The sequence below is a fragment of the Seriola dumerili genome, unplaced genomic scaffold (genome assembly GCF_002260705.1).
Source record: "Seriola dumerili isolate Sdu_G_001 unplaced genomic scaffold, Sdu_1.0 BDQW01000081.1, whole genome shotgun sequence".
Classification (NCBI taxonomy): domain Eukaryota; kingdom Metazoa; phylum Chordata; class Actinopteri; order Carangiformes; family Carangidae; genus Seriola; species Seriola dumerili.
The window spans coordinates 2,218,502-2,245,497 of NW_019174336.1; the positions used below are offsets into that span (position 1 = coordinate 2,218,502).

The following is a 26,996-nucleotide window of genomic DNA, read 5'->3' on the forward strand; positions in this document are numbered from 1 at the left end:
TCCCAAGATTTGTAGTAATTTGTATTACAAGTGTGAAACAGGACCCAGAAGTCCCAGTTTCTCTCCAGACTGGTTTAGAGCATCAGGCTTGTTCACACCTGACTACTGGTGTTTCCTGTCAGTCTTCCCGGATCTCAGCGATGACTGGTGAGTACAGCGTTACAACACATAGAAAAGTCATCACACAAAATCACCCAAACAAACTGAGAGTAGCTTTAACTGTGGCCTCATCACACATTACTGGAACTTATAATCATCCACATGAAACAGTCACGAGTGTTTGCTGCCATTTCCTCCCATTAGACATCTCTATTTATAGAAACTTTCCCAACACACAGGTTTGCATAAGTGCTTGAAATGAAAATACACTAAATGTACTGATTGCACACATGATGGAATAGATGAAGGTTTTTGCAAGAGTGAGTGAGTGAGAGTGAGTGTGTGTGTGTGTGTGTGTGTGTGTGTGTGTGTGTGTGTGTGTGTGTGTGTGTGTGTGTGTGTGTGTGTGTGTGTGTGTGTGTGTCTGGTGGTCAGTCCATTAGCTCAGCAGTTCAAGGTAGGTGACGGGTACTTTGCCCTTTTCGTTTCCCCGTTCTCCAACCAACCAATCAGGGTCCATCCCAGGTACGGTGTACACAGTGATCAGCTGGAGAGAGAGAGAAAAAAAAACATGACATGAAAGTATAAAAAAAAAAGAAATAGCCTCTAGATATAGATAGATATAGAGGGAAAGGGAAAGGGAAATGGTGTGTTGTTCATCATGGTCACATTTGCATCATCTCCCTCCTCTGACTCTTAATCCAAGTGTGTGTGTGTGTGTGTGTGTGAGGTAGTGTTTTGTTTATTTTCTTGAGCTGGTGGTTCTCTCTGTGTCATGTTCCTTATCTGCCTCCACTTCCTCCGTTTAGTCATTTTCCAAAGAGACCGGGGCAAGGTCACAACTAGGGCACGCTGCAGAAGGCAGCAGGTCTGGCAGCCTGACAGCAGCATTACACACTCTGATAATTACACTACTACATTTCTTCTGTTGTCCTTCTTTTCACTGCCAACAGAGCAGCTTCTCCCCTCCTGGGCTGCTGTATTATCTGCCTGGTTCTTCAACAATAAGCATGGCAGGAACTCAGCGGTACGGTGGCCCTGAAGACTGAAAAAGCATTGCAACTTAAGAAAACACATGCAGTGATAACCCCAGCACCATGGGTTCGAGTCCGACCTATGGCCCTTTGCTACAAGTTATCCTCCCTCTCTCTCTCTCTTTCTCTCTCTCCCTGACTTTCTTTCAAGAATAACTAAAAAAAAAGTCCTGAACCAGCTGCTCAAGACAGCAGGGTCTGACTCCTGAACTGCTCTTGGAATGGAACATTATGTGTAATGAATATTGAGTATGTTGGGAAAGGCCCCAGTCCTCTAAGACCCTGCATAAAAAAGCAGATGTAGAAAACAGATCGATGGATCAGCCACATGACCATGAGTATCTGATGTTTTTTTTATTTCTAGCCTAAAGGCAATGAAATATGTGAGTAGCTGTCCAACACTGTGCCAGTCACACAGTCTCTGTTTGTGAGTCAGACAAAGGTCCTCATATAACACAGATGTGAGTGTGGGGTGAGTCAGAACATCCAACCGTACCTCATCAGCCAAGAGGGACAGCTCACTGACATCGTGGGCGTCGTAGTCATACAGAACCTTGGCCTTTCTGGTGCCAGTAACAGGGAATGGAGTCTGCTCCATTGCAAGCGTGCTGGGCTTTTGGCTGGAGGAGGAGGAAGAGACCGTGGCGCCAGGAGGTGGTGGTCCTGACAGGAAAGCAGCTGAGACGGGGCTGGGGCAGACAGCAGCGGAGGAGTTGGGGGCGCCAACAGCGTTGGCATGTCTGTATGAAAGTGTGGAAGACAAATGAAGGCCATGAGCTGTTGAAGCTCTCCAGACTGTTTATTTGAGGCTGATATGTTTTGTGGCCAAGACATGAAGAGGGATCAGATCCAGATGTGTATTAAAGGTTTGATGCTGATGTTTCATGATTTTGTGTCGCTGCTGCAGCGACTGCCGCCTCCACCCATACAAGGGAAGACAGATCTGGAGGCTTTGCTTATCTTTTGTCTGTACATGAATTTTACATCCTCTTGATAATAATCACATTTATTTCTCATCTTTTGAACTTGAACACTGACTTGCGGATTCTCTGCCCTCTGAACCATCACTGAGTCCGACACAACCGCTTTTGTAAGATTGTACTTATGCAATGCTGTGCTCTGAGCTTAATGCTAATGTCAGTGTGCTAATATGCTCATAGTGACAGTGCTAACATGCTGATGTTTTACAGGTCATGTTCACCATCTTAAGTTAGCCTATTAGCATGCACTAGCACTAAACACATACCAAAAATGTCAACCTCATGGTGACGCAAGAGGAGGTCAGAGGATCCAAATCAAACCAATCTAACCAGGGACTACAAACAGGTTAATGTGGCCAAGATGATTGATGATATTGAGAGAACATATTCAAACTGATTCACAGATTCACTCCTACTTTAAGTTATGAATGAGGCGCTTTTTTTCTCTGTTTACATTCATTAGTGCCACGGGTGCTCAGCTCCGAGGCACTCCTCTACAGCTAGAATAGCTGTAGAGTAAGCTTCCTTCGGGCTTATTATTATTCTTCCGCCAAATTTTGGCGCGTAACTCGTCCCGCAGCTTTGAGAAAACCCCGGTAATATATACATCAAAACGTGCGTCTTGATCCCGAAAGAGGTGCTATGACTTTTGGGGTTAAAATTCCAATTTTTCCCAAAGTTATTCCCAAAATACTGGGAATAAATAATGCATTAGGAATGCATTGGAATTTTCTTTAGAAACCCACAAAATTTCACCTTTTTTCTACAAAATTTCACCTTTTTTCATCTCTTAAACCACTTCAGTTCTGCTCAAACCTACCAAATGTTTATTAGTTTTCAGGATTTTAACCCTTTAAATGCCAGTTTGAAGACATGTTGCCTCTTGTTTTATTAAAAACAACAACACAGAATATGAGATATTTCCCACATAATACATGATGGAGGGATGTGACATTGTTTTATATCAGAGTCTTTTATATCAAGACATTTCTCAAAACCAGAATGTGATCAGGGTGGCTTTTGAACACTGGAAATAAATCATGTACTCATCCCGGCAGCAGCCCCCGCGGCACTTAAAATTTCCCTGGAATTTTCTAGTTTCCATTGCTATTATGCCAGGTTTGACTTTAACTTGTACAGACAAATAAAACTAAACTCAATGAGTCGAATTTATTTTGCAAAATGTAATTACAACTGGAGCATCTTGTTTTTCAGTTATGTTTGCTACACTTGTTGGTCAGCTCACAGGTCTTTCTTATTTGATATATATGAAAATAACTAGAGGAAATAATACTGTGGGTATTTTACATTGTTTTTTTTGGGGGGGGGGGGGCTTTTATGCCTTTATTGACAGTACAGGAAACGAGGAGGCAGAGAGAGGGGGAATGACATGCAGCTAAGGACTGTCCGATGCAGGACTCAAACCGGGGCCAACTGCAGCGAGGACCTTAGCCTCTGCACATGGGGCGGATGCTCAACCAACTGAGCTACTCAACGCCCCAATAGTTTACATTGTTGAATAAAAATGAATGAAAATAAGTTGAGAGGTAGCTGGTGATGCATCAATAATGTAACGGCGTCAGTGAGCAGTGCTGGTTTTAGGATTAATGTGTGGTAATATTCATGAACCCCCCTTTCCCTCTGGTCCACAGCCCGACCTAGAAACATCTGCATTTGTTTAGACAAAAGGCCAGAGTCTCATTTCCCAACAACCGTCAGACTGCAAAGTGCTTTCTAAGTGGAGTGATTCTAATTCTAGTAAATATTTACACACACATGGCTGTACAAAGCCCCACGGTAATGAAAAGGTTAATGGATTGAATTTCAAACTAGTTAAACTGTCTGAAAGATATTTCATATGTAGAAATCACATTGGGATTAAGTCATTAAACTGTCCCTTCAGGTTTCTCTTAAAAGGTATAATATGTAACTTTTCACCCGGTCGTCTGTCAATAGCCTCATATCCCCTTTGCATGAGTGCTGTTATCTTAAGTGTTATACTATATTTAAAACATCTTGATTGTCTGCCAAAGACAACTGTGTGGAGGATAAACACAGGTGTGCTGCGCTGCCCTATTCACAGATGTAAAAACAGTTTGGCCCACAACGACAGAAGAACTGAAGATCTGTCTAGAGCACATTGATAATCGAACAGTCAGTTTGACTATATTGTGGAAATCAGCCAAAGCTTTTCTCAGAGGAAGAAATACACTTTCTACACAAACTGCTCTAAAGTGAAGCCTGATCTGGATGCTAAACTCAGGGACTTGGATCTGCATCATAGCTCTACTAAACATCCAGCTGCCTTTGTTTTTACAAATTAGATGTATTAAACAGCAAACAGATTGAGAAGAAAATAAGATTCGTAAAACAAAGATATGATGCTAGTCCAAAATCAGCAAAACTATTAGCCTGGAGGCTCTGCAAGCAAAAGGCAGACAGCTCAGTTTATAAAGTCAGGGACTCTACAATAAATAAATAAACACCCAAACTAAAAGGAATCCAGAAACACTACAAACCACTACACACATAACCAGAGAGGCTGGGGAAAAAAAAAACTGAACAGCTCTTAAATTCACTGGACTTTCTTTCTCCATTGAACTTCCACCAGAACTGTAACGGTCATTACCCTGGCTAATTAAAACCTGCCTCACTCTATGATGGGATGTGTCTCAAGGCCTTTATTTCTATAATACCAGAGGACGTCAATGATAAGATGGAGAGTCTTGAGTACAGGTTATAAAGTGGAGGCATCGATTCTGTCTAAGGGTGTTTTCACACCTGCTCTTTTTAGTCCAGTTAACCCGAACCCTGGTTAGTTGTCACCCTTGGTGTGATTCGTTTGGAGAGGTGTAAAAACAGTCATCGCGTTCGGGTGCAGACCAAAACAATCGCACCGAGACCCTTTTGGTTGGTCAGGGTCCGTTCCCAAACAAATTCTGGAGCGGTTCATTTGTGGTGTGAATGAGTTCTGAACTCAATCTGACCCGACCGGCAGGAGAACTCACAAGTGTGAGCCAGACGGTTACTGCAATCTTCTTCCTGTGTTTACTTTCCTGCTCCAGTCAGAAAATCTGACCAATAAGTGGAGTGAACATTCTCACATGGTTTGTAGTAATATATTTTGGTTCACTTGAATTTTTCTCTTTGTGAAAGCAAACCAAACCAAGCTACAAGTTTACAAACTTATCAACTGAATCGGACCAGAGCAAATGAACATTAGGTGTGAAAACAATCTAAGAAGATGGAAGGTGAAAGTTGCAGGATATAGATGAAACTGGGTTTGTAAAAAAACAGCCCATGATAATACACAAAGAGGACTCCATATCATTGATTATATCTATATCTATAAATAAAAACTGTGCAATTCGAAACTGACTAGGCCTACTAGGCCTGAGAACTTGGCCTACTTTCAGTCCTGACACATTAACCATATCTCATCAGTAACATGAATTAACTTTTTTCCCATATTAGAACTAATGATGTCTGCACTCTGCACTGTTTCACCTGTCCTCACGATTCTCTTCCCTGTGAACACTTGTGAAATAATCTGTGATTTGAGACATTTCTGCAAAAAAAAAAAACATACACAATGGGATGTTACGTTAATTTAGGGAAACTTTTCAAGAAGCTGGGTGTGCTCAGATGTAAAACAGATAATATTTATCTGTAGGATTGCCACCTTTTTTTCACATAAAAGGTGGCAACTGGTGTGATTTTACTTGACATTACATTATTCACAGCACTTTGGGGACATAACATGAACGAAAAATATGGGACAAATTGCGTCCCATATTGATTCAAATCCACAGAGTACCTAGAAAAGAAGTAGTAGAATTTTGGCGGGAGGTGGAGGTAGCGCTTTATTTTCAAATATGGGATGATCCTGTATTATACGGGACGACTGGCAACCCTATTCACCTGTTTGAAGAGCCGCGAAATCAGGTCGCTGCCTCCTTCCACAGGCAGAAAATCCAGCGCGTTCGTATTCTTCTTCTTCGGCAATTTCAGGTGGCTCTGCTTGATGCACGGATTACGATACAGTGCCACTACATTGCTGTAGCGGCGTACAGCCGCAATTGCAGTTACAAACGTCAAATCCACCGAGTACTGAGAAAACAAGTACTAGAAATTTGCCAGGAGGCGGAGTCGGCACAAAATTTGACCGAGGCGGCCGCCTCCCAATTGTCTATGCAGGAAAAAACCCTGAAGATAAACATTAACGGCAGTTTCTCTAATTCTATAGTGATACAGTGAGGGTGCAGACAGGGCATTAGCGTCTCTATTCTCTTTACTGAACCTCTGGCCAGATCAGGAAACAGGAAAGAGGTATGAAGGGTTCAACTATAGGGGGAGTAGAATACAAAGTCTGCCTGTATGCAGATGATGTAGTGGTGTCACTACAAAACCCAGATTCAGGGCTACCTCTGCTAAAGAATATTCTTAAGATGCGTCGGAGTTACTCTCAATATTTAACTATGTCCCCACCCAAGAACTGGCAAACGAGTATAATTTCAATTGGCATTTCCCATCTATTCAGTACCTAGGGGTCTACATACCAAAAGATATGTCTACCCTGTATATCATAAATTATAAACAGATGAACCTTGATATAGACAGCAGAGTGACATCAATCAAGCTGCGTATCCTTCTCAAATTATTATTAATCTATTCATAGCTCTGGTACGAGAGGGACCCCTTAAACAGTTTAAAGAATGGATTAACACATTTCTAGGTTTATTTGGAACAAAAAGAGACCTTGACTAAAATGCTCAACCCTGCAGCTGCAGAGGGAGGGGGAGGTATAGCATTGCCCCCTGCTTGAAGAATTATCAATTACCTGCTCAGGTAAGATCACTAGTGTTTTGGTGTAATTCAACCTATGAAGCTGTATTGGACAGACAGAATTTCCTTCAGTGGATGCACCAGTACAGTTGGTTCTGTGTTGTCAATCACAGAATCAATGCGTCTGTTAAGATGTGGCTGAAGGTGGTTAAACAATCATGTCATAAGATCACAGTCACAGGAAATGGAACCAACATGGCATTACTGCTCTCTGTAGAATTATATCACAGGGGGGGATTTGATTGCTTCCAGAACCTGTGCCAGTTATTTGAACTCAACAGGGTTTTTATTGGTATTTAAAGGTCAGCCATTCTGTTTTGAAGGAGATCAGAGGCCCCAACCCTAAGATTTTCTGAATGATTCACATTTTCATTGATGCTTATGAGGTTGAAAGTGACAAAGAGATTATGGGCAAACTATTTGATGACTCAACTGATTGTGAGATAACTTCGAGAAAAAGATGTGAGGGTGGAAATACCTGAGGAGGTGTAGTTATGTCTGGGAAACTAACTCACTGAACTGGAGGGATTTATGTTGGAGGAGCTTGATTCAGGTATTTATAACCCCAAATCCAAGACACCTGGGACCAGCACTGGGATCAATGCAACTGGGCCATGTCCACATATTTTGATTGTGTCCACGCATTAAACCTTATTGGGAAAATGTGGCACATGTGTGATCCCTGGCCTTAACACTGTCATTATCTCCCTGTATCTTGGACTCACTCCCGAAGGCTGACGTAAAGGTGATGCCCAGCTCCTGAAGATTGTCTTGGGTGCATATAAAAAAAAGCTGGCTTCAGAGAAACCCCCCCTACTGTGGGCCTTCTACTGTGGACCTTTTCAATCATATCCACTCCATGGAGAAGATGACTTCCACCCTTTGTCTACAGAAAGACAAGGTGGGAAGGTGCAGGAGGAAATGGTTCTGTTATTCACAGGATGAAGGGGGTTGTTTATTTCTTCCTCTCTCTTACACATGTCATCAGTGCTGATATCTGTGCGAGATAATCCAAACCTCTGAAGTTCTCAGTTTAGTTAACCTTTATCTATTCAGGGTAGTTTCACTGAGAGGCAAGCTCTCTTTTTATAGCCCTGATCCAAACAATTACACACATTCATTCAAGTTGCTCAGTACAACCACAGTCTCACCTGCTGGCCACTGAGCGGCTCCACCTTGCTCAAGGGCACCACCATAAGTTGCTTTCACTTTTGTTGTCTTTAAGCACAAAATAAAGCGACTCCTGAATTACGCATATTAACTAAGAGCTACGTCATACGTTTGTGGTCATGCTGTAAGTGAATTAAAATAAAAATAAAAAGAGCTCCTTGAGAGGGATGGCTGGATAAAATCACTGGAACCAGGGTGACGTAACACTCATGTTGGATCTAGCAGTACTGTAACTCACGGAGAACATCCACAGCTCTTTAGAAACTCATGAAGAAAATGTTGGTGCCGTGATCATCTTGACAGGAAGGCGTTTCTTGTATTTTTGTTTGCCAGACATAAGAGGCAGCATGTGGTTTTGGGATATAATTCTCTTTGTGTAATCATTATATGGTGTAATCATGATAAGCACTTTCAGCTGTTGAGCAACTGGTTCACTTTTTCATCAGTCCTAACGACCCACTGACCTGAGTATTAATCTAATCTCTATGTGTTTGACTAACGCTACAGCAGGAAGCCACCATGGGCAGTAAATCCTCACCTGCTCAGCTCCCTCTGAAGCTCGTGCATGTAGTGGTGACACTGGGCGTAGTACGTGGCCTGAGCCTCTGCAAAGTCCTGCAGACAGCGCAGGTGGTTGAGCTGTGGAGGGAAGAAAAGACACGACAGCTTGCTTCATCATCGTCACAGCAGCCAAATATTATCATCAAAACACACTGATCCAGGTCACATGAGCCTCCTGACGTGTGAACGTGTGAAAATATTGTATATATTCCGTCAAGTGTTCCAGAGAGCACAAAACAACGCAAGAGGAAAGGAGCAGAAGAGGGAGACAAACTGGAATCTGAAGAAGAATCATCAAACACTTTTGGAAATAAACTTATCAACTTCACGCTCACATTTGTCTGTTTAATATAAGGCTGCAGCCAGCAGGCAGTTAGCTTAGCATAAAGACGTTTAGCCGGGTTCTGTCCAAAGCTAACGGAAATCCATCCACCAGCACCGCTAGCACTCATTATCATCATCTTAAATCTTGTTTGTCTAATCTCTGATAATCTCTACATGTATTTAGTAATTTTTGGATAATTCTGTAAAAAAAAAAAAATGAAAAGAAAAGAATGTAATGATTCATGCTGCTCATTTCCACTGTACTGCTGGTCTGGACTGGAGTGTCTGGCTGCTTTGACTAGTTGCCCCATCACTGCTGGCTCACACAGAGAGTTGCATGACTGACTTACGTGTGTGCTACTGATTCCTTCCAGCAGCAGTCTAGTGACCTCGGCCTGTCTGTCGAACTCGGTCTGAGCCACACGGAGCTCGTGCTCTGCCTGTGGGTGGAAACGAAGGGAAGGGAAGGAAAGGAAGTATTAAACTGAACACGTATTTAACAAACACAGATCACAATCTTCAGCAGTAAAGGTACTCACTTTGTCCACCTCCTCACTCAGCAGCTGAGAGAAGCAGCAGGAGAACAGAGAGAAACAGTCATGAACCATGGTCACACTCAAACATCTTAACTCTACACATCAGTTAACAAGGACACAGATCAGATGTATGATGGAACTGTGCTTCATAGGGTGGGTTCTGTTTGGAACATGATTCTCATCTAAAACACAGCAAAGGTCACTAAAACTAAATGTGATGAATCTTAGATAGATGTTGTTGTGGTGTCTGTGCCTTTGATTGTCATTATTTTCTTCTTTTTCTATTTTTTTATTAAATATTTTTTCTTCTTGCTTTATTTTATTTTTTATTTCTTTATTTTGTAAACATTTTTCCCTTCTTTTTTTTTATTCTATTTTATATATTTTATATTTTCTTGTTCCATATTCTTTTCGTGCATTTGTGACAATTTTGATGTTATTTTTCGTTAAAAGTTACTATTGTTTATCGTTCTACAGGTTTGTTTTATTTGTTGTGTTTGTGTGTTGACCCCAGGAGGACGAACGACCACTGTGTGGAAGATAATGTTATCCAAATAAAGAAATAAAGTTCTTTTAAATCTAAAGTCAGGAACTCTAGCTCCAGAAACGGCCTTTATTGAAGTCTGTTTTTGTTATTAGACAATTTCTACTTTAAATCTAATTACATCTTAAGGGTGCACTATGCATTCTGGCATGCGTTTCAGCACGATTTTATTTTTGTCTCAAATCATAGGCATCTCCCCTCGATCCGCTAGCTGCCTGCCCCCTGAATACACTGTGAAAAACGCTGTCTCTGAGGACAACACAGGTGTCACAAACGGCAAACAAACACTAGGGGCGGGGGGGCGGGGGCGGGGGGTGGGGGTGGGGGGGGCTTGCTCTGTTTTGTTTGGTATTTACTTCGAACGTCAACAGAAGTGACATCATGCAGGAATGCATAGTGCACCTTAAACCCCTGATTCCAGACCAGTTTTCAGGCACCAACAATTAAATACAGAGTTTATTAAATCTAGATTATTTAATTCAGTTCTATATTTAAATTAATTATTCTGACAGTCTATTTCAGGCAGCCTACAGGTAGAGCCCAGTGTGACCAATAATCATTTCTGACTATGGACCAGAGTCCAGTGGGATCTCCAAGGGAAGTAATCTTTTCATAGCTCCATCATTTAAAAAATATTTCAGTTTATCTTTAGTTTATGATCATATTGAGGATATGATGTGGAACTACACTTTCCTTGTTGACCTTCTGGTGGTTGCCATGGTAACTACCCAGCTTGCCTGCAGAGCCCTGCCGATACACATTTAATAACAAACAGCTCAGCAGTCTCACTAACGGTACACCTGTCCTTCACTTTTTATATCCTACACAAAAAGCAGTGTTGACCACACCCACCAAGTCTGTTGCACCTGAAACCACACCCACCAGTGCTGTCACTGACACCGCTGCACCGCTGCAGCGAGCTGAGTCAGACCACCACAGGACAGAAGCAGCACATTGACTGCTGCTGTTTAAGTCTGAGTGGAGAAAAAAAAACCTGCATCAGCGTCTACGGCCCAGTGATGAAAATCTGCTGTCCCACAACACTGGTTGCGATCGCGGCTTTTGCAGCTTCACTGTATACTCACTATGAACTACGGAGGCTGTGAAGGCCACAGCTGTGACCTCTCTATCCTCAGTTAGTATGATCTGTGGTATTATGATCTGACACCTGTGTTCACACTGTTTATTCCAGGCAGGTACTTTAAATCTGTTGAAGTCACATCGTGGCTGTACTCAGAATATGTGTGACGGTGTCAGATTGAATGCTGTAAATACTGGAGTGATGTGTTTGTGTCTAACAGCTGCTGTCCTTGGCCCTGTGCCTGAACTGAAGTTGACCTTTACTCTACATCTGCAGAGGCATGACTGAGGAAAATTTGTTTTGTTGTGCCTCCTTGTGTTCAGCTGGTGTTACTGTGAGAGAGAGAGTAAAGCTTAAAATATTTAAGGCATTTACAAGGACAAACAATGTGGTTAAAGGTTAGAATAAAATCATAAACTCAGACTGTGGTAGAAAAGTCAAAATAATCTCCTTTCCTTTTCCTTCTACTTCTCCTCGACGGAAAATATCATGAGGTCAAAGAAAGCTGTGAAGCAGGATTCATAAGGACTTAAGGAAAAGATGACTACAGTGCTGAGAGAATCCAACTGTACATGGAGGATAAATCCTCCTTTCCTAACCACAAACACAAAATAAACAGGACTGAAATGTTGAAATAAGATCACATGAAAGAAAAATACAAGTAGAGAGTGTTGAGCCAGTAAAATAATAATTAAACAGAAATAAGGAACTGAGCAAGAAGCCAGAAGAAATTATATTCAGACATAAGTTTGTAGTTTTCTGACATAAGAGCTTTTGACAATTCTATACATTTGTTAAGTAGAGAAAATTCATGTTTTGTGCTTTACACAAAATTTGTGTGTAAACTGTAGTATTTAGTTATGATGATGATATTATTAACTATATATTCAACCTGCTTGTTCTTCACTGGATTTAAAGAGAATAAATCTATATTTATGGATTTGGGCTTCAGTGGATCAGACAAGGATTTCCATCAGTTCTGGATCGTGTCACAAACATAAAACAGCTGCTCTGATGTTTCTACATTGATGTGGGTCTGCTGTGGTGAAACTATAATGGTGTGTTGCTTTAAATGTTGCTGCTACAGGGAATTGTGGGACGGCATTATCTCCTTTCCTTTCATAAAGGTAGGTCTAGTGTTTCCTTTGTTAAAGGAGATAAGATAGGAAGCATTGAAGCTCCTTTCCTCAGCTCTTATGATGGCTGCCAGGTCGACACTTCAGGTCATTTCACTCAGTTAGAAAAACTTCGGAAGAAAAAAAAAAAAAAAAAAAAAAAAAAAAAAATTTCCACCGCAGCTGCAGACTTCTGTATGTGTATGAGGTCACATCCATCAATATCAATAATTTCCTGGTTTCTCCTCTTTTTTTAAACTTGTAAGAAAAATGACAAACTGGCAAAGTGGCTTAGGGGTTTTTCAGAGTGGAGAAGGGGTGGATAAAAAAAAAAAAAAAACACTGAATCACTGGAGACTAAAATATCCTACATCTCTACCATCACAAACCAACACCACAAAGTTCTAGCTCTACTTTCTGTGGACAGATGTTTAAATACAACCTTCCTCTCCTCTGAGACACTGGGATCCGTCACCACATCCCAGCTCTCCCAGCCACTCTGCAGCTGGTTCACAGAGAGACAGACTGAAGGTCAACAAGCCTCAAGCCTTTTAACTCAACACATCATTTAAAAAAAAACAAAAAAAAAACAATAGCAAGAGTGGTCATTAAAGGAACTGCAGGTTTTGGTTCATCAGTGTTGGCTTCATGTTTCAGCTCCAAAGGTCGATGCTTGCTTGTAACATGGGTCAGTTGTAACACTTCCAATTTCTCCAATCAGGAACAAGTTACAAATCACCTGATTCACTCTATACATGTTCAATCTAGTCCAGTTTATTCCACATGTGAGGAAGTAGCACTGTGTGACGGACAGACTTAAGACTTTTTCTTTTTTCATTTTTTACTTGACTTCACTTGTGACAGTGTATGTCTATGTAGATATCTTTCATTTTGTCAGTGATAATGTTTTAGCTGTGAGTTCATGGCTACAAGAGTCACACACACACACACACACACACACACCCGAGACAGAAGTGTTACAACCATCCCTGGTCTCCCCTACAGTTCATTCACCGTCACTGTTTTCACATGTTGTTGCAGTTTTATGATAAGATCATTTAAATTATTTTTCCCTCTCCAGTCTAAACTCAATACCTCATAATGACAAAGTGAAAACAGGATTTTAGAAATTATTTCAAATGTATTAAAAAGTAAAAACTGAAATATCACATTGACATAAGTATTCAGACGCTTTACTCTGACTCTTGAAGTTTAGCTCAGGTTCCTCCATTTCTCCTGAGCATCTCTGAGCTGTTTCTCCGCCTTGGCTGGAGTCCACCTGTGATAAACTCAGCTGATTGGACATGATGTGTAAAGACACACACCTGTCTGTATCAGGTCTCACAGCTGACAAACAGATCAGAGCAGAAACCACGAGGAGGAAGGAGCTGCTGCAGAGCTCAGAGACAGGACTGTGTCCAGGCTCAGAAACATTTCCAACATTGGTCTCCATCATTCGGACATGAAGAAGTCTAGAACAACCAGGACTCTTCTAGAGCTGGACCCGGACTAACTGAGACATCAGGGAGAAGAGAGGACACCAAGAACTTGATGGTGACTCTGAGCCCCAAAGATCCTGTGTGGAGACAGAGAAACTTCCAGAATACCAGGAGTCACAGCAAAGTGTCTGAAGACTTTTGTCAGTGGGATAATTCAGTTTTTCCTTTTTAATCAATTTGCAAACATTTCTAAAATGTAGTTTTCATTTTGTCATAATGGATGATCGATGGATAAAAATATACTTGTTGACAATCAAAAGTGATAAAACACAGGTATGGGCTGTTGTTCCAGGGGTTCTCAGTGATATGGTCACACAGCAAGTCCTGGTTTAGCTGAACCAGGACTAAACCACAGCCCAGAGGTAGTAGTAGTTTAGAGCTTTAAACTGTGCTTCATTCATTAAAGTAAAAATCAGCAAATTCAAACAACACAGATGAGACATGCTGGAACATGCTGTGTCATAAGCATCATGTCATGCAGCGCTGCTGTTGTGTCAGTCTGACCTGCCACATGTTACAGGATTAGAGAGCAGATGCTGCTTTAATATGCAGCCACTACAGGTGGATGACATTACAGTGTTGGTGTAAACTGATTCAGGTGAGTCCTCCTCAGGTATTTCACATATTAACATATGAAACGAGCAGGTTGGATTACTGATTGATTCTCTGACTTGAATCACTGTGGTCACTTTTCTTTTCACTGGTCGGACAGAAAATGTAAGTGACAGTAAAACAAATGTCCACACCTGTCAAACTGTTCTTCTGCATCACTGAGAAAAACAGGCTGGACCGTTACGACCAGCAGGTCAAGGGTCACGTGACCAACGACGGGGGACAGCCAAGCTAGCACTGAGCTAATCTGTTAACATACTACATGTTATTACAGTTACAGACTACATACTGGGGCAGTCAGGCAAACCAATTCTGCATTTTATGACTAAAGCATGAAGGTGTCAGCATATAATCTACACACCCCAAGGTTTGTATCTGACCTCAGGTGACCTTGAGAGGTCATTAACCTCAGCATTGCCCATCACTCTCCGTTATAATTATATCTATCTTTGTTCTAATAAAGATGCTTATTTGCTGCGATGGCCGGGGCGACTGCAGACTCTACCATTTCCAGGTCTTAGGGTCGTTACAGCTTGTTAACAACATCTGTGGGTTTGAAAGTGTGTGATTATTGAAAATGAAGTTATTTGAGTGGCTTTAAACATCCAAGAATCTTTAGTGAAAACCCTAAACCTAAAGTTGAACTTTTGAGGATCATTTTGTTGATTTAAATTCAGGTTTAATACATGAAACACTTGAATAGTGTTAAAGTGGCATTCTGGAAAGAGGTTGGTTTTAGTTTGCTTCTCTCATCCTCATCACACCTGCTAACATTCAGGTTTCATTTCAGATTCACTTACATATTACATATTCATATTCCATCACATGCCAGTTAACATTAACATTTATCATTAGATAAACATTACATGAACATAAAATGATCAAGTATGTATGTGTGTGGATTGTGTGTCTCTCCTATGTTTCATACACAATCTGACAATTTAAGATTATGTCAGACAGACAAACAAACGTTTGGATCTGTGTATGATGATTATTTATAATAAAGTTTGAGAACCAGGCTAATTACTGGAGTTTCCCAGGAGAAACAACAAAACCTTGAAATACGAAAGACTCGCAGGAAAACCAGGAGTGTTGGCAGGTACGTGACAGAGTTTATATCAGTTACATGTACAATGTGGCAGATTAAAGAAACTGTTTCTCATAAACCACTGTCAGACCAGACCACAGAGCGCTGAGGCTGCGGCAGTGACGTGTAACAAGTTATTTCTTCTCAACACATTCTGGTTTTAACATGTTTCTGATTTGTTGGTGTCCATGTTAAAGGTGGAGGCACATAAAAGCCAGTTGACTGTGTGTACAAGTGTTAGCATGTTAGCCTAGCTGCTGCTTTTCTTACCGCTGATGCACTGGCAGACAGAACATAATTTCGAGGCCTTGTCTCCTGAAAGTCAGGTGCAGCCTACAAACAAGAGCGGGGAGGGGGGCATATTGGCACAGTCATGCATTTACAGTCACTCAGCAGAAGAAATAAAAAACAGTTAGCCAGAAGCATACAAGCATGAAGAAAACGGAGCAGGAGAAAAAAGTGCACATCATTTAGAGCAGGGTCACAGCAGAGGGTGCTGTACAGTCACAGTAATTACAGGCTTATTCAAAGTGTCTGATACAAAGAGCTCATACAAACAGCATCCAGCCTGAACCCTGACACTGAATCACTGTCTGATTAGTCATATTCTTCCCTCCATTATAAAATTGAGCTCTTATGAACTCGTGTCTGAGCTCAGCGCTGCAGCTTTGATTCATCTGACAGTCTGCACAAGGCTTTGAACTGCTGATCTGACTGGGCTCTGGTGATGACGGCAGCCAGCAGTTGAACAGGATGTTGGGTCAATGCAGCCATGCTGTCTGAAGAAGGAACCCACTCATACGACACAGGAAGGACAAGATGACTGCACGAATTATTCTGAAGAATGAACTTTCCATCTGCTCACAACATATGCTTTTACTTAGCTCGCCTCGAACAACCACACATCAACTGAGCTGATTATGTAAAAGAAAACAAAAGCTCCGTCTCTCACTGTCAGCCAACTATCAATTCAATTCACCTGGCTTATGACTCACCTGTTAACAAGCTAAACAGCTAGAGAGCAACATCATCCAATCAGAGCTGTCTGTGAAAACACCCAGTGATGATTTAATAATGGGAAAATCAAGATGCCCTGACGTCTACCACTTAACACACTCTTAACGCAGCTAATTTACCGTGTTCCTTTACCAGGGAATCTTGGGAAAAGTGAATTGTGTCTATCTGACTGCTGCTAAAGCTGCAGTCATCTGTCATTTTAAATTAATATCACCAAGCTCTGCAGTTTCCCTTAAAGAGCGTTTAAATGTCTTTCAGCTCATCGGTTTGGTCTGACTGTCTCTTCCCTCTCAGAGCTCGTAGTGTTGTTTGCAGCTGCAGCAGCTGTTTGCAGCTGTAAAAAGCCTCTGTCCTCTACCTGCTCAGCAGCTGGTGAACATACTGTAGTGGAGCATTGAAGCAGCTAAAGAGGAGCTGGTGGAGACAAAACACAGAGCTAAAATATATTCATCAGGTGACACAGACACCACTCCACATGGATCATCGTGTTGACCTCTGTCTGCTACTCAGTGAACCCTGTTACTGTGGACCTCATAACTGAGTGATTCAAATCCTGTGGCAGAGGACAGAAGAGGAAAGAACAGAAGCAGCATCAGTAGCAACAGGGACGAGATGAGACTCACTGCTGCTTTGGCCTCTGCCTGCTTGGCTTTCTTCACACGTGCTTTGCAGATGTCAAGATCCAGCCGTCGATTCTCCAGGAGCCGCCGCTCTTTCTGCACAGGACACGAGGTGACCAATCAGAAACAGCTGATCTGCCGCAGGGAGCACACCCTGCAGGACTAGGTTTCTATCCATCTAACAGCACAATGAGGCGACTAGCTCCGTGTTACAATACATCTCATAGGAAACAGCACATAGTCAGATCAAGTGAAAAAGGTGTCTGATGATCCCTGACAACAGATTTCTCTTTGCGTGGATGGTGTTAATATGAACAGATGTCATGAGCCCCATAGGACTGAGGATGATGAGCGGCTCAGTCAGACTTACTGATATCGTCCTCCAGTCTCCTTCTAGGAAGTTGCGTAGAGGGGTGAGGAAGCTGGCAGCTGAGGTTTGCAGGAACTCGCGCTCAGCTCCTCCCAGTCTAACCTGGTACTCTCCCACTATGATCAGGGTGCTACCTACAGTTGGCACAATACACAAACGCACACATGCACACTTCTTGTATTACACATAAGCAGACTACTGAAACAGGATTCATAGCTACAAACTTAGACAACTTGTTGCTTTGCAGAGAGCTACAGCCTGATGTGAGAACTTTCTTCTGCACAGGTTCGGACTGATGGTCGGGGTCCCACCAAAATCATGAGGGGTCATTCTATGGGGACCATGTGGATCTACAGTAAATGTTGTGTGAAGCCTGTTTAAGGTGTAAACGTGTGTCAGGGGTGAGGGTCTGGACCTACAGTCAGAGTATGGAGCGCAGATTGGTCCAAAGCGTCTATTTGGACATCTGCGTTAAGACGTCAAATTTGCATGTCTTAAGACGACAGAGAATACCGTGCTAACAGGCCAGTTTTGAACGTCTTAAGACATTTGGACCATCAATGCTGACATGCAATTGGTTTGCTTCAACATCCCCCCCCCTTTTTTAGTTCTTTTCATATATGTTGGGCTGTGTGTATGCCTGGGTTGTGGTCGTGGGCTCTTGCGAGTGGGTACGTTTGGGCTACGTGCCTATTGTGTGTCTTATGCAACTGCAAATCAATATTTGGGACAGTCCATTTGTGCAGAGGGGGGGGTCAAGAATTAGTTAAAACCACTGACTAAAATCACTGAAACTAGTGAAAGACAAGCTGGGGCAATGAAACATCATGAGTTAAATTTGAGTGGAAATGAGTGAAATCTGTGGGAAATGAGTGAAATCTGTTTAAGTTATTAAGTATCAGTGAGTGGTTCAGGTGCGCTCCTGCCCTGCTCCACTCCAGCTCCGCCCCCTCACCTGCTCTGTCTCTACAGGTTCTCATCTCTGTCCAGAGGGTGAGCAACAGACCATATGTGTGTTTTCGTTTAACAGGAAAAATCTCTATCCACTAATCTGAATGGATCTTTACAGAACGGACAGTTTACACTGAAATCAAAGGCTTACTGAACCCACACTCTCTTTCCTCCTCCTCTGCTCAAAATGCCACAGGTTGTTATTTGTGCTCTAATACTGCCATCTAGTGGCACTTAGACAAACACACCACATGAAATAAATATGATATTGAAGTTACATTTTTCTCAGTAGCAGCCTATAAAAATGCATATATCAATAATGTCAATATTATATATATATGTTAATATTATTATAAATAATGTCAACATTCCTAACCTCAAGTCATAGGTAGGTTGAATGGGGAATTGTTTCTTTGACATTCAAAACTGACGTGTTAACACAGTATGTTTTGTCAAATTAAGTGATGTATTAACACTGACGTCAAACTAGATGTTTTGGACCAATCCGTGCTCCACATCAGAGCAGCACCAGTGTTCTTCATCAGGTTCTGTGAATGTGCTGTGGTCTCTCTGTGACTTCAGTCTGGAGGTTCACTCATAATCACAATAAAGGAATGTAACCAACTGAAATGATCAGCACCAGAAGGTACAATACTTAAAACTTCACTAATCAATATTCTTATATTAAATGTCCCATCCAGTGTAAAGGTAGATGCCCATGTGTAGTGTGATTATAGATCAGGTCTAGGTTCTATATTAATACTGTGAAAGTGTCAAAGCCTCAGTCCACAGAGAAATGCACACAGCCTGTATTCAGAAACTGAGCCTTAAAACCAGCCGTCAGGACTTCTGGAACTTTGTGATGTCACAACAAAGCAGTCACCGCTCTCAGCCGTGCCCCAAGCCCCGCCCACCTGGACCCACCATCCAACATTGCAGGATTTGTTTTCTCTGAGTGTTTTACCTGAAATCTGCCACATTTTTACTGGATCAGTCAGAAAACAGTCAGCCAATCAGAAGAGAGGCCCAGAGCCTCCTCTCTTCTGATTGGCTCACCGACCTGTTGTTCCTAGAGCTCCAGAGAGAAGCCTGAGAGAGGAGATGTTCTCTTTCTATGGATCAACACTTCAAATAAAACACTGGAAAAGTGTAAAACATGGACCTTTAACAGTCGATCACCATGTGTAATGAGGTCACTCACAGAGTTCAGGTCCCCTCAGCTCTACAAAGTATTTTAGCATCTTTAAGCTCACTCTTTCGGTTTTGGTTCAGGTATGGGGACCTGGTCTTCAGCAGCAGTAGCAGCTGTTTCAGTGGAAAAGCTCTGATAAAGGCACTGTCCACTACCTGCTTCATAGTGGAGAGACACAGCAGAGGACAGACGCAGCTGGGCTAATGATTCATCACATCTCATTATTTTAATAAAGAAGACAACCATCTGTGACAATGTAAAACTGAACGGACTCAGGACTGAATGTTCTGCATGAAGTGAAATGTGTAAATGCGGCGGTGACCTCTGAATCTGCTCCTCTACATGCAGCGTCTCCAGTGTGTGGATGAACTATTTGAATCCTGTGGACTGTGCCGGGAACAAAGTAAACTACTACAGTGACATAAATGAAGACAATTAGAGAACACAACCACAATGAATCACTGCTGCAGAATAAATCCTCTATATAAACAGTAGCAAAAATGGGCTTTATATAATGAAAATCTAATGGATCGTAACTTCAATGACCTTGGTCCCAGAAAACTGAACTTGACACATCAACACTTTCAGGTGCAGACTGACTGGTTCTATGGTTCATTATATCCAAACAGATGCTGTTCAGTTTCACAGTAGAGAGTTTTAATGCAAACTGTTTAATGACCATAACAAATAGAGAGAAGCTGCCTCATCCCTTTTCATACTTCGTCAGGACAAACGGCGATGGACAGTGGTGGAGGTAGACGACGCTCAGAGTCTCATCAGTGTCAGTGACAGCTCCACTCACCATATGGCGTCCCTGGACCAAACTCTTTGGCAGCGTCCAGCATGTACTGGCCCAGCAGCTCAGCATTGGTCATCCTGGAGGGAAGCTTCTTGTCCAGTTTGTCATAGATGAACTCCTCTATTCGAGCACCTGGAGAACAGGAGAGAGAGAGAGAGAGAGAGAGAGAGAGAGAGAAAGTGTAAAGTGTGAAACACTGAGTTTCAGGAGCTTCGATCAAAAAAATGAACACACCGGACCTGACAGATGAACTCTGAGTTGAGGTTTTTTACTTGGTATTAGAACAGCAGGCCACATTCATACTTCTTCTCTCTAAATAATCCATAAGCCTTCCATTTACCACGAGTTCCATCAATTAGTAAATGTGTGTTAAGGCACTCGGCCTATAGTTTGCTGGATTACTTGGATCTTTGCCTGGTTCACTTAAAGGAACGATCAATGCGTCCTTTAGCTTGTTGCTAATCGTCCTTCCTCGTCCTTTCCCTGGTGCACTGATTTTGTTAACTGTCCCATAGTGAATTCTTAATATTTCATATTAAAAGCCTTCCAGTGGTTCAGTGGTTCCAGTGCCCCTCTTTTCTACAAGGCTTTTTTTTTTTTATTATTATTTTCTGGGCTTTTTGTGCCTTTAATGGACAGGACAGTAGAGAGACAGGAAATGGGGAGGCAGAGAGAGGGGGAATGATATGCAGGAAAGGGCCGTCGGAAGCGGGAGTCGAACCGGGGGCCAGCTGCAGCGAGGACTGTAGCCTCTATATATGGGTAACCCACTGCGCTACGTGACGCCCCTTCTACAAGGCTTTTAATGTGAAAAAGATACGGAAAGTATCACTTAACAGTGATTGGAAAAAGTGGAAGAAGTGATGGGTGATAATTAGTGTATAAAAGTACTACCTCCTCCAACCCCCCCCCCCCCAAAGAATTTTTATTGAGTTTAATGATACTGCAAGTCTTAGCTTGTTAGCATGCTAACATGCTTGGTTTGTTTGTTTGTTTGTTTGTTATATACAGCCGGTCTGATGGAGAAAGGACAACAGAACATTCACAATACATGAGCTGCATAATCACGAAGCTCGTAGGAACCATCTCTGCTTCACTTTAGATTTAATGTGGGTTTGAGAGTAACGTCGACCTCCAGCAGCAGATAGATCACAGACTAAACTGACTTCCACCCTGGAACATGAATCATAAAGAACAATGAGCTAACAGCTGCTTTACTGCACATTCAGCTCATACTGAACTATTCCAAGTTTAAAATATTTCTTTGTGACCTTTACAACACTTCCACTTTGTGATGTGTGTATTTTTTTTAATACAGCACAGTTTACAGACTGTTTAAGATGCAAAGTTAAAGTGTATTCAGCATCATCTTCAGTATCATCTTCAGCTTTTTGACAGACGATCTTGAAGATGTGAGCATGTTCTCGCTCTGAGGAGCTGCTTTGGAAAACGTGTAGAAATGTAAGATCAATTGTAGATTTGCTCTTAGAAAACACAGTCAACTTCTATGACAGTTAATCATCAGGAAATAGGACTTCTATCAGACTTATTAGTGAATGGCTTTTCTTTGTTTGGATGCCTGCTTTTATTTTAGAATTTCCAGCACCCCCTGAATGCAGCATTGGCTGTGTCCAATCAAACAAGTGCTGGCAGGTGTCTTCCTGTATAGAAAGTCATTAGTAATTCAACACCTGTCTGTATCTGCACAGTGTTAGTCAGTCCATACACCGTACAGCAGACTACATCCCTGAGCGTGTGTTCATTCAACATGGGACACAATACGACCAACCATTTATCTGTTGTTCATCCCTCAGACTGCATCTGCTGCGCTGCACATCATCTGTAGTCGTTACTGTGGAGGAGTTCTCTTACACAACACTGATAAATGAGGACAAGACTTACCAGTGTGGTCGACTGAAGCATGGAATGATAAAAATACACAGAGCAAAGGTTAGACATCACAACCAGAATCCTTTATAGAGACACATCACACACAGACACAGACTCAGGTACGACTAAAGACGTATAATCCTTCACCAAAATGGAGTCACTGTGCTAAAAAAAAAAAAAAAACAAAACACAAAACTGCTTGTTAAAATTCATGTGCAAATAGGTGAAAAATGAAAACTGTAGCGCATACACAATTATGTTCAGAACATCACATATTCATTTAAGCTGCTTTTGAAAATAAGACGTTTCACTTTCTGCCTTTACCTGAAACAAAAAACATGTTTCAGACTCGACTACTGGGTCCCAGGGGTGACATAGAAAATGAAATGAAAAATGTTTCAGACAAAATGTATAATGCGATGTGGATGTGAGACAGTTTCGTTTGACGGTTAAGTACATTTCTGTCTTTTTACTTTTTACATTTCCAAATTATTTCTGTTACTTCTTCAGTTATCAAATCAGAAAGCCATAGATGTAATTTGTTGGTCCTGGGACTCCGCATGGACTAATGGCCGTGGTCGTGTGGTTGTTTCGACAGACTGAGCAGGACTTACTGGGGTTGGGCTGCAGGAGCACCTCCGTCTGTCTCAGGATCTTCTCAGTCCAGTTCTTGGTGCCATCAGCCCGAGTGATCAGGTTCTCCAGGTGAGGATCCAGCTCTGTTTTCTCCGCCTGGCCCAGCTTCTCCTCTGTGAACTGGGAGACAGGTCAGGATATAACTTCAGTCACAATGAACTAGACCCACGTCATAGCTTTCAGAAAATGTCCTGACACTTTACTGTGACTCTGTAAGTTTAGCTCAGGTTCCTCCATTTCTCCTGATCGTCTCTGAGATGTCTCTGGAGGAAACCAGGCGTGACTCTTAGAACCGGTTTTCCTTGTGGAAGTTTCTCCATCTGCACACAGGATCTCTGGAGCTCCGCCAATGACCGTCAAGTTCTGAATCCACTGTTCATACTGACTTGTTGGGACATTTTTGGGTCTGTGAGATTACAAACTTTACAACTTCATTCTCATAATATTACGACTTTTTTTTCATAATTTCTGATGATTTTTTTCCTCAATGTGGCCCTAACACTCCATTGTAGGACTTCAATATGTATCATGTGAGATACTGTATATCAAGCTATAAATAAGTATAATTGAAATGAAGTGGTAAATGCACTGCCCAAATACCAGCATTCTCCGTTTAATCCCTTTGTTCTCAGTCTATTGACTGTAATATCTGACATCACCATGGTAAAACCAGCAGCAGACATATCTATGCAAATTATATCAAACTTATTTTGTGATAGCAGCAATCACCAAATGGACCAGGTTATAAAACTTTCCCCTCTCACCAACTGACGTGTCATAATAGGAGCTGTGCAATAAATCATGTGAACGCCCACTTCTGCTGACATAAAAAATACCATCTGTGTTATCAGGCACTTATCAGTCTGACTTCTCCTTCTGGATCTTCCATGGCCGCCAGCTCTGACTGATGGGAGGCAGCAGCCAGCTGGACTTAGAGACAGACAGATGACTGAGGAATTCGTCCTCACTGACATATCACAGCAGGAAAAACCCAGACTGACAGCAGCTCTGTGGACCAGATCACATGACTAAATGACTTTTTTCCAGTCACTTGGAGGCTGGATTATTAGGTACCAGCCTGGAACATCACACACGGCTTACAAATTATATTAACTAATGTTTTCTTTCACTAGTCACTTAAAAGAAAAGCCTTTGTAAGAATAATCCAGGTAATATGCAGAGAAGAGGCTACAATTAAAACTTTACAAATAAGGCCAACACTGTGATAACACCTACTTTAGGTGAATACTTTAGGAACATACTTTATGTTCAAATTTACTGGAAAACTGAACCATCAAACATGTTCATTTGATTTGGTTTAGGTGTGTAATCAGCAGCACTACAGCACAATGTTGAGGCACATCCTGCATCACTGGTGAGTGCGGTCAGAAGTGTCTCTGTTGCACCTGTAACAACACCCAACAGTGATGTCACAGTGTACTGACACACCCTGGAGTACACTTCTACTTCACTGCAGTGAGGTGAAACACTAGTGGCTATTTAAGTTGCTCTTTAAATGCAGCAGAATATATGAACAAAGAGAGGACTGCAGCCCTGTAATTTGTCCCATGACTCGCCATAATATGATATAATATAATATAAATCATTAGTTCCTCCGTAACACTGAGCACATTCCAAAAGTTATTTAGAGCTGTCATCATTTGCTCTTGTACCCACAATTCCTCAGCAGTCTTGCTTACTTCCTCTGCAGTCAGTGGTTTCCTGTGTTTCCCACAATGCCATTGGACAACCTCCAGAAAAACAGCATTAATGGATTCATGCATTCAATCAAACATGGTAGAAAAATGTGGGCAGAGACGAAACGACAGAAGCTTTTCTGTGCTGAAACTGTGTCGTCGGTGTTGCCTGCTGTGTGAGCTTCCTGACACATTAATCTGACTCTCCTGATTAAACTCCCTCCTGTAATAAGTGTAATGATTATTATTTATATCATTTAGTGTCAGATCTAACCCGTGTTGTATCCAGCTGTCACAATAGACTTACATGTATTTCACACAGGCTGTCAGAAAAGCTGTGTGATGATGGGAATGTGTGAAACAGCCCTCAAGGAACTCCCTTGTAAAATCTTGTACTTAAACCTTTCCTTAATAATCAGCACAGGTAGGTTCATGATATAACATGACAGTTTATTTATCTGTAGGGAGGTTTAGATGAATTCGGCAGAAAAATAGTCCACGAGAGAACTGCGTCTTACTGTGGAAGCCCACATCTTTAACGAACCTGACGCAACTCCTAATACAGAGGAGTCATTAAATGACCCGTTTTTTTGTGAATATGTGATAAATTAGAAAACCTATTTGGCTCTGCCGTCTGGTCCATGAAGGAGCCCTGTCCTGCTCAGCTTGTGTCACGTGGGTGACTCACTCGACCACAGCCATCAATAATAGATGGAGGCTTGACAAACCTTTATCGGTTTACAGCCGCGCTCATCAAAACACACCCCAGAATAAACCTGCTGTTATCTCCTCAGCAATAACTGAAACACCGTAGACTGCTGTGTGTGCGCTGAGTGAGTGAAGCATCGTGGCCCTCAGCCTGTTTCCATCCCTGCAGGATGACGGTAAACCAGCCCGTAGCCGGTGCCTGCCAGCTCTGCTGCGGGGGCGGGGGGGGGTCGTCCTGCCGAGGATCTGCTCTTTACCTGCATTGCCCGGGTGAAGAAGACCCCCGCATCGGAAGCCAGTTTCTTGACGTTGAAATCCATGGCGCCGCGCTGAGCCGAGCACACAGGCAGGGCTGCTTGTTTCCCTGAAGAGGAAATCCTCCGGATCAGCTGAGATGATGCAGCAGCAGACGTAGGACTGGAGCCGTAATCCGCTTCATGGACAGTCGGAAATCTGCTCTCCGCCCTGCGTTTAAAGAGCCCACAACACCGCACTGCAAGTCACGACAGCCCCTGCCCCCCTGCAGCATGTACTGTATCCCCCCCCCCCCCCCCCCCTTTACCCCCCCCATCGTGACCTCTGGTTGTGGCTGCATCTTTATCCTGTCATCAGGTCAACAGACACTGTTCCAGCCGAAATTTAATAATGTGCCCTCTGTAGATTATTCAGAGAGATTGACGGGATTCCTGCGAAGAGCACTGGTGCTGAAATTTTGAATGTAATTAATTGCTTTGAGCATCACACACAGCGGACCCCAAGTATTTAACATTTATTTAAAATTGGTGAAGGTTTCACTTTAAAGCTGCAGTTTGTACTTTTTTGTGTGCTTGGAAATTCCCTTATAAAGTTTCTGAGCATGCCTCGTTCGTCTAACCAATCAGAGAAGGACAAAATCAGGGGTGGTAGCTCATGGCTCTCAGTTAGTAGCTGAATTGGTGCAGCAGATAACCGCATATTTTAGGGAAATCTTTCAAATGTGGATACACACGCTAAACTTGGCACAAATTGTCCTCCAAATTCCTTGGGTATTACTTTTGATACACTCAGCCACTTGAAAATTCAAGATGGCCGCAATTTCTAGCAAGGAAATTTTCAGTTCATCCACTATTTTCTAATATGAATGATGTAGGTGTCAAACCAAACATTTTAACAATGTAGAAGGTGAAATTTAGTGAAGGCCTACTGTAAAAAATCAAATAGTCAAAAAGTATTTTTCAGCAAAAAATTACTCACAAAAAAATTCACAAAGAAGCTTGCTAGCTAGTCTAGTGCTAGCAAGTTAGCCTAGTGAGCTAATGTTACAACAAGTAGCCTAAACAAGTAGACTGCCGACTCTTTTTGGTACATCATTCATAATAAATGGTTTTCAATTACATGAAGCTCTGAAGAAATTTAAGTTGTGAATTTGACATCCTCATAGTCTAAAACACAGGATTACATTAGAAAATCATTGAAATCTGTCCTGTGGGTAAAATTCTGTGCTAAAATGTTTCCTATGCCAGAAACGGTGGCCATCTTGAAATTTTGAAATATCAAAAGGGCCCCAGAGGAATAAATCTACAAATCAGTGATAGCAATATTAATAATAGAGATAGTAGTGGCAGTAACAGCAATAGTAATGTAATGGCA

General features: G+C 42.0%; 1 protein-coding gene across 2 annotated transcripts; it reads right to left on the minus strand.

The window, feature by feature from the left end:
* Positions 1 to 538: 538 nt before the first annotated feature.
* On the minus strand, positions 539 to 25,731 carry LOC111221150 (endophilin-B2-like). Of its 2 annotated transcripts, XM_022744495.1 has the most exons (12): positions 25,625 to 25,731; positions 22,941 to 23,082; positions 22,339 to 22,350; positions 20,440 to 20,568; positions 17,495 to 17,628; positions 17,128 to 17,220; positions 15,758 to 15,820; positions 9,553 to 9,576; positions 9,364 to 9,453; positions 8,667 to 8,767; positions 1,630 to 1,873; positions 539 to 646 (listed from the first exon to the last, which is right to left on the minus strand). In XM_022744495.1, the coding sequence occupies exons 1-12, from the start codon at positions 25,685 to 25,687 to the stop codon at positions 539 to 541; spliced, it is 1,203 nt and encodes a 400-aa protein (XP_022600216.1). In that variant the 5' UTR covers positions 25,688 to 25,731. The 2 variants fall into 2 exon arrangements, with proteins under 2 accessions (XP_022600216.1, XP_022600217.1); XM_022744496.1 differs by lacking the exon at positions 22,339 to 22,350.
* Positions 25,732 to 26,996: the final 1,265 nt, after the last annotated feature.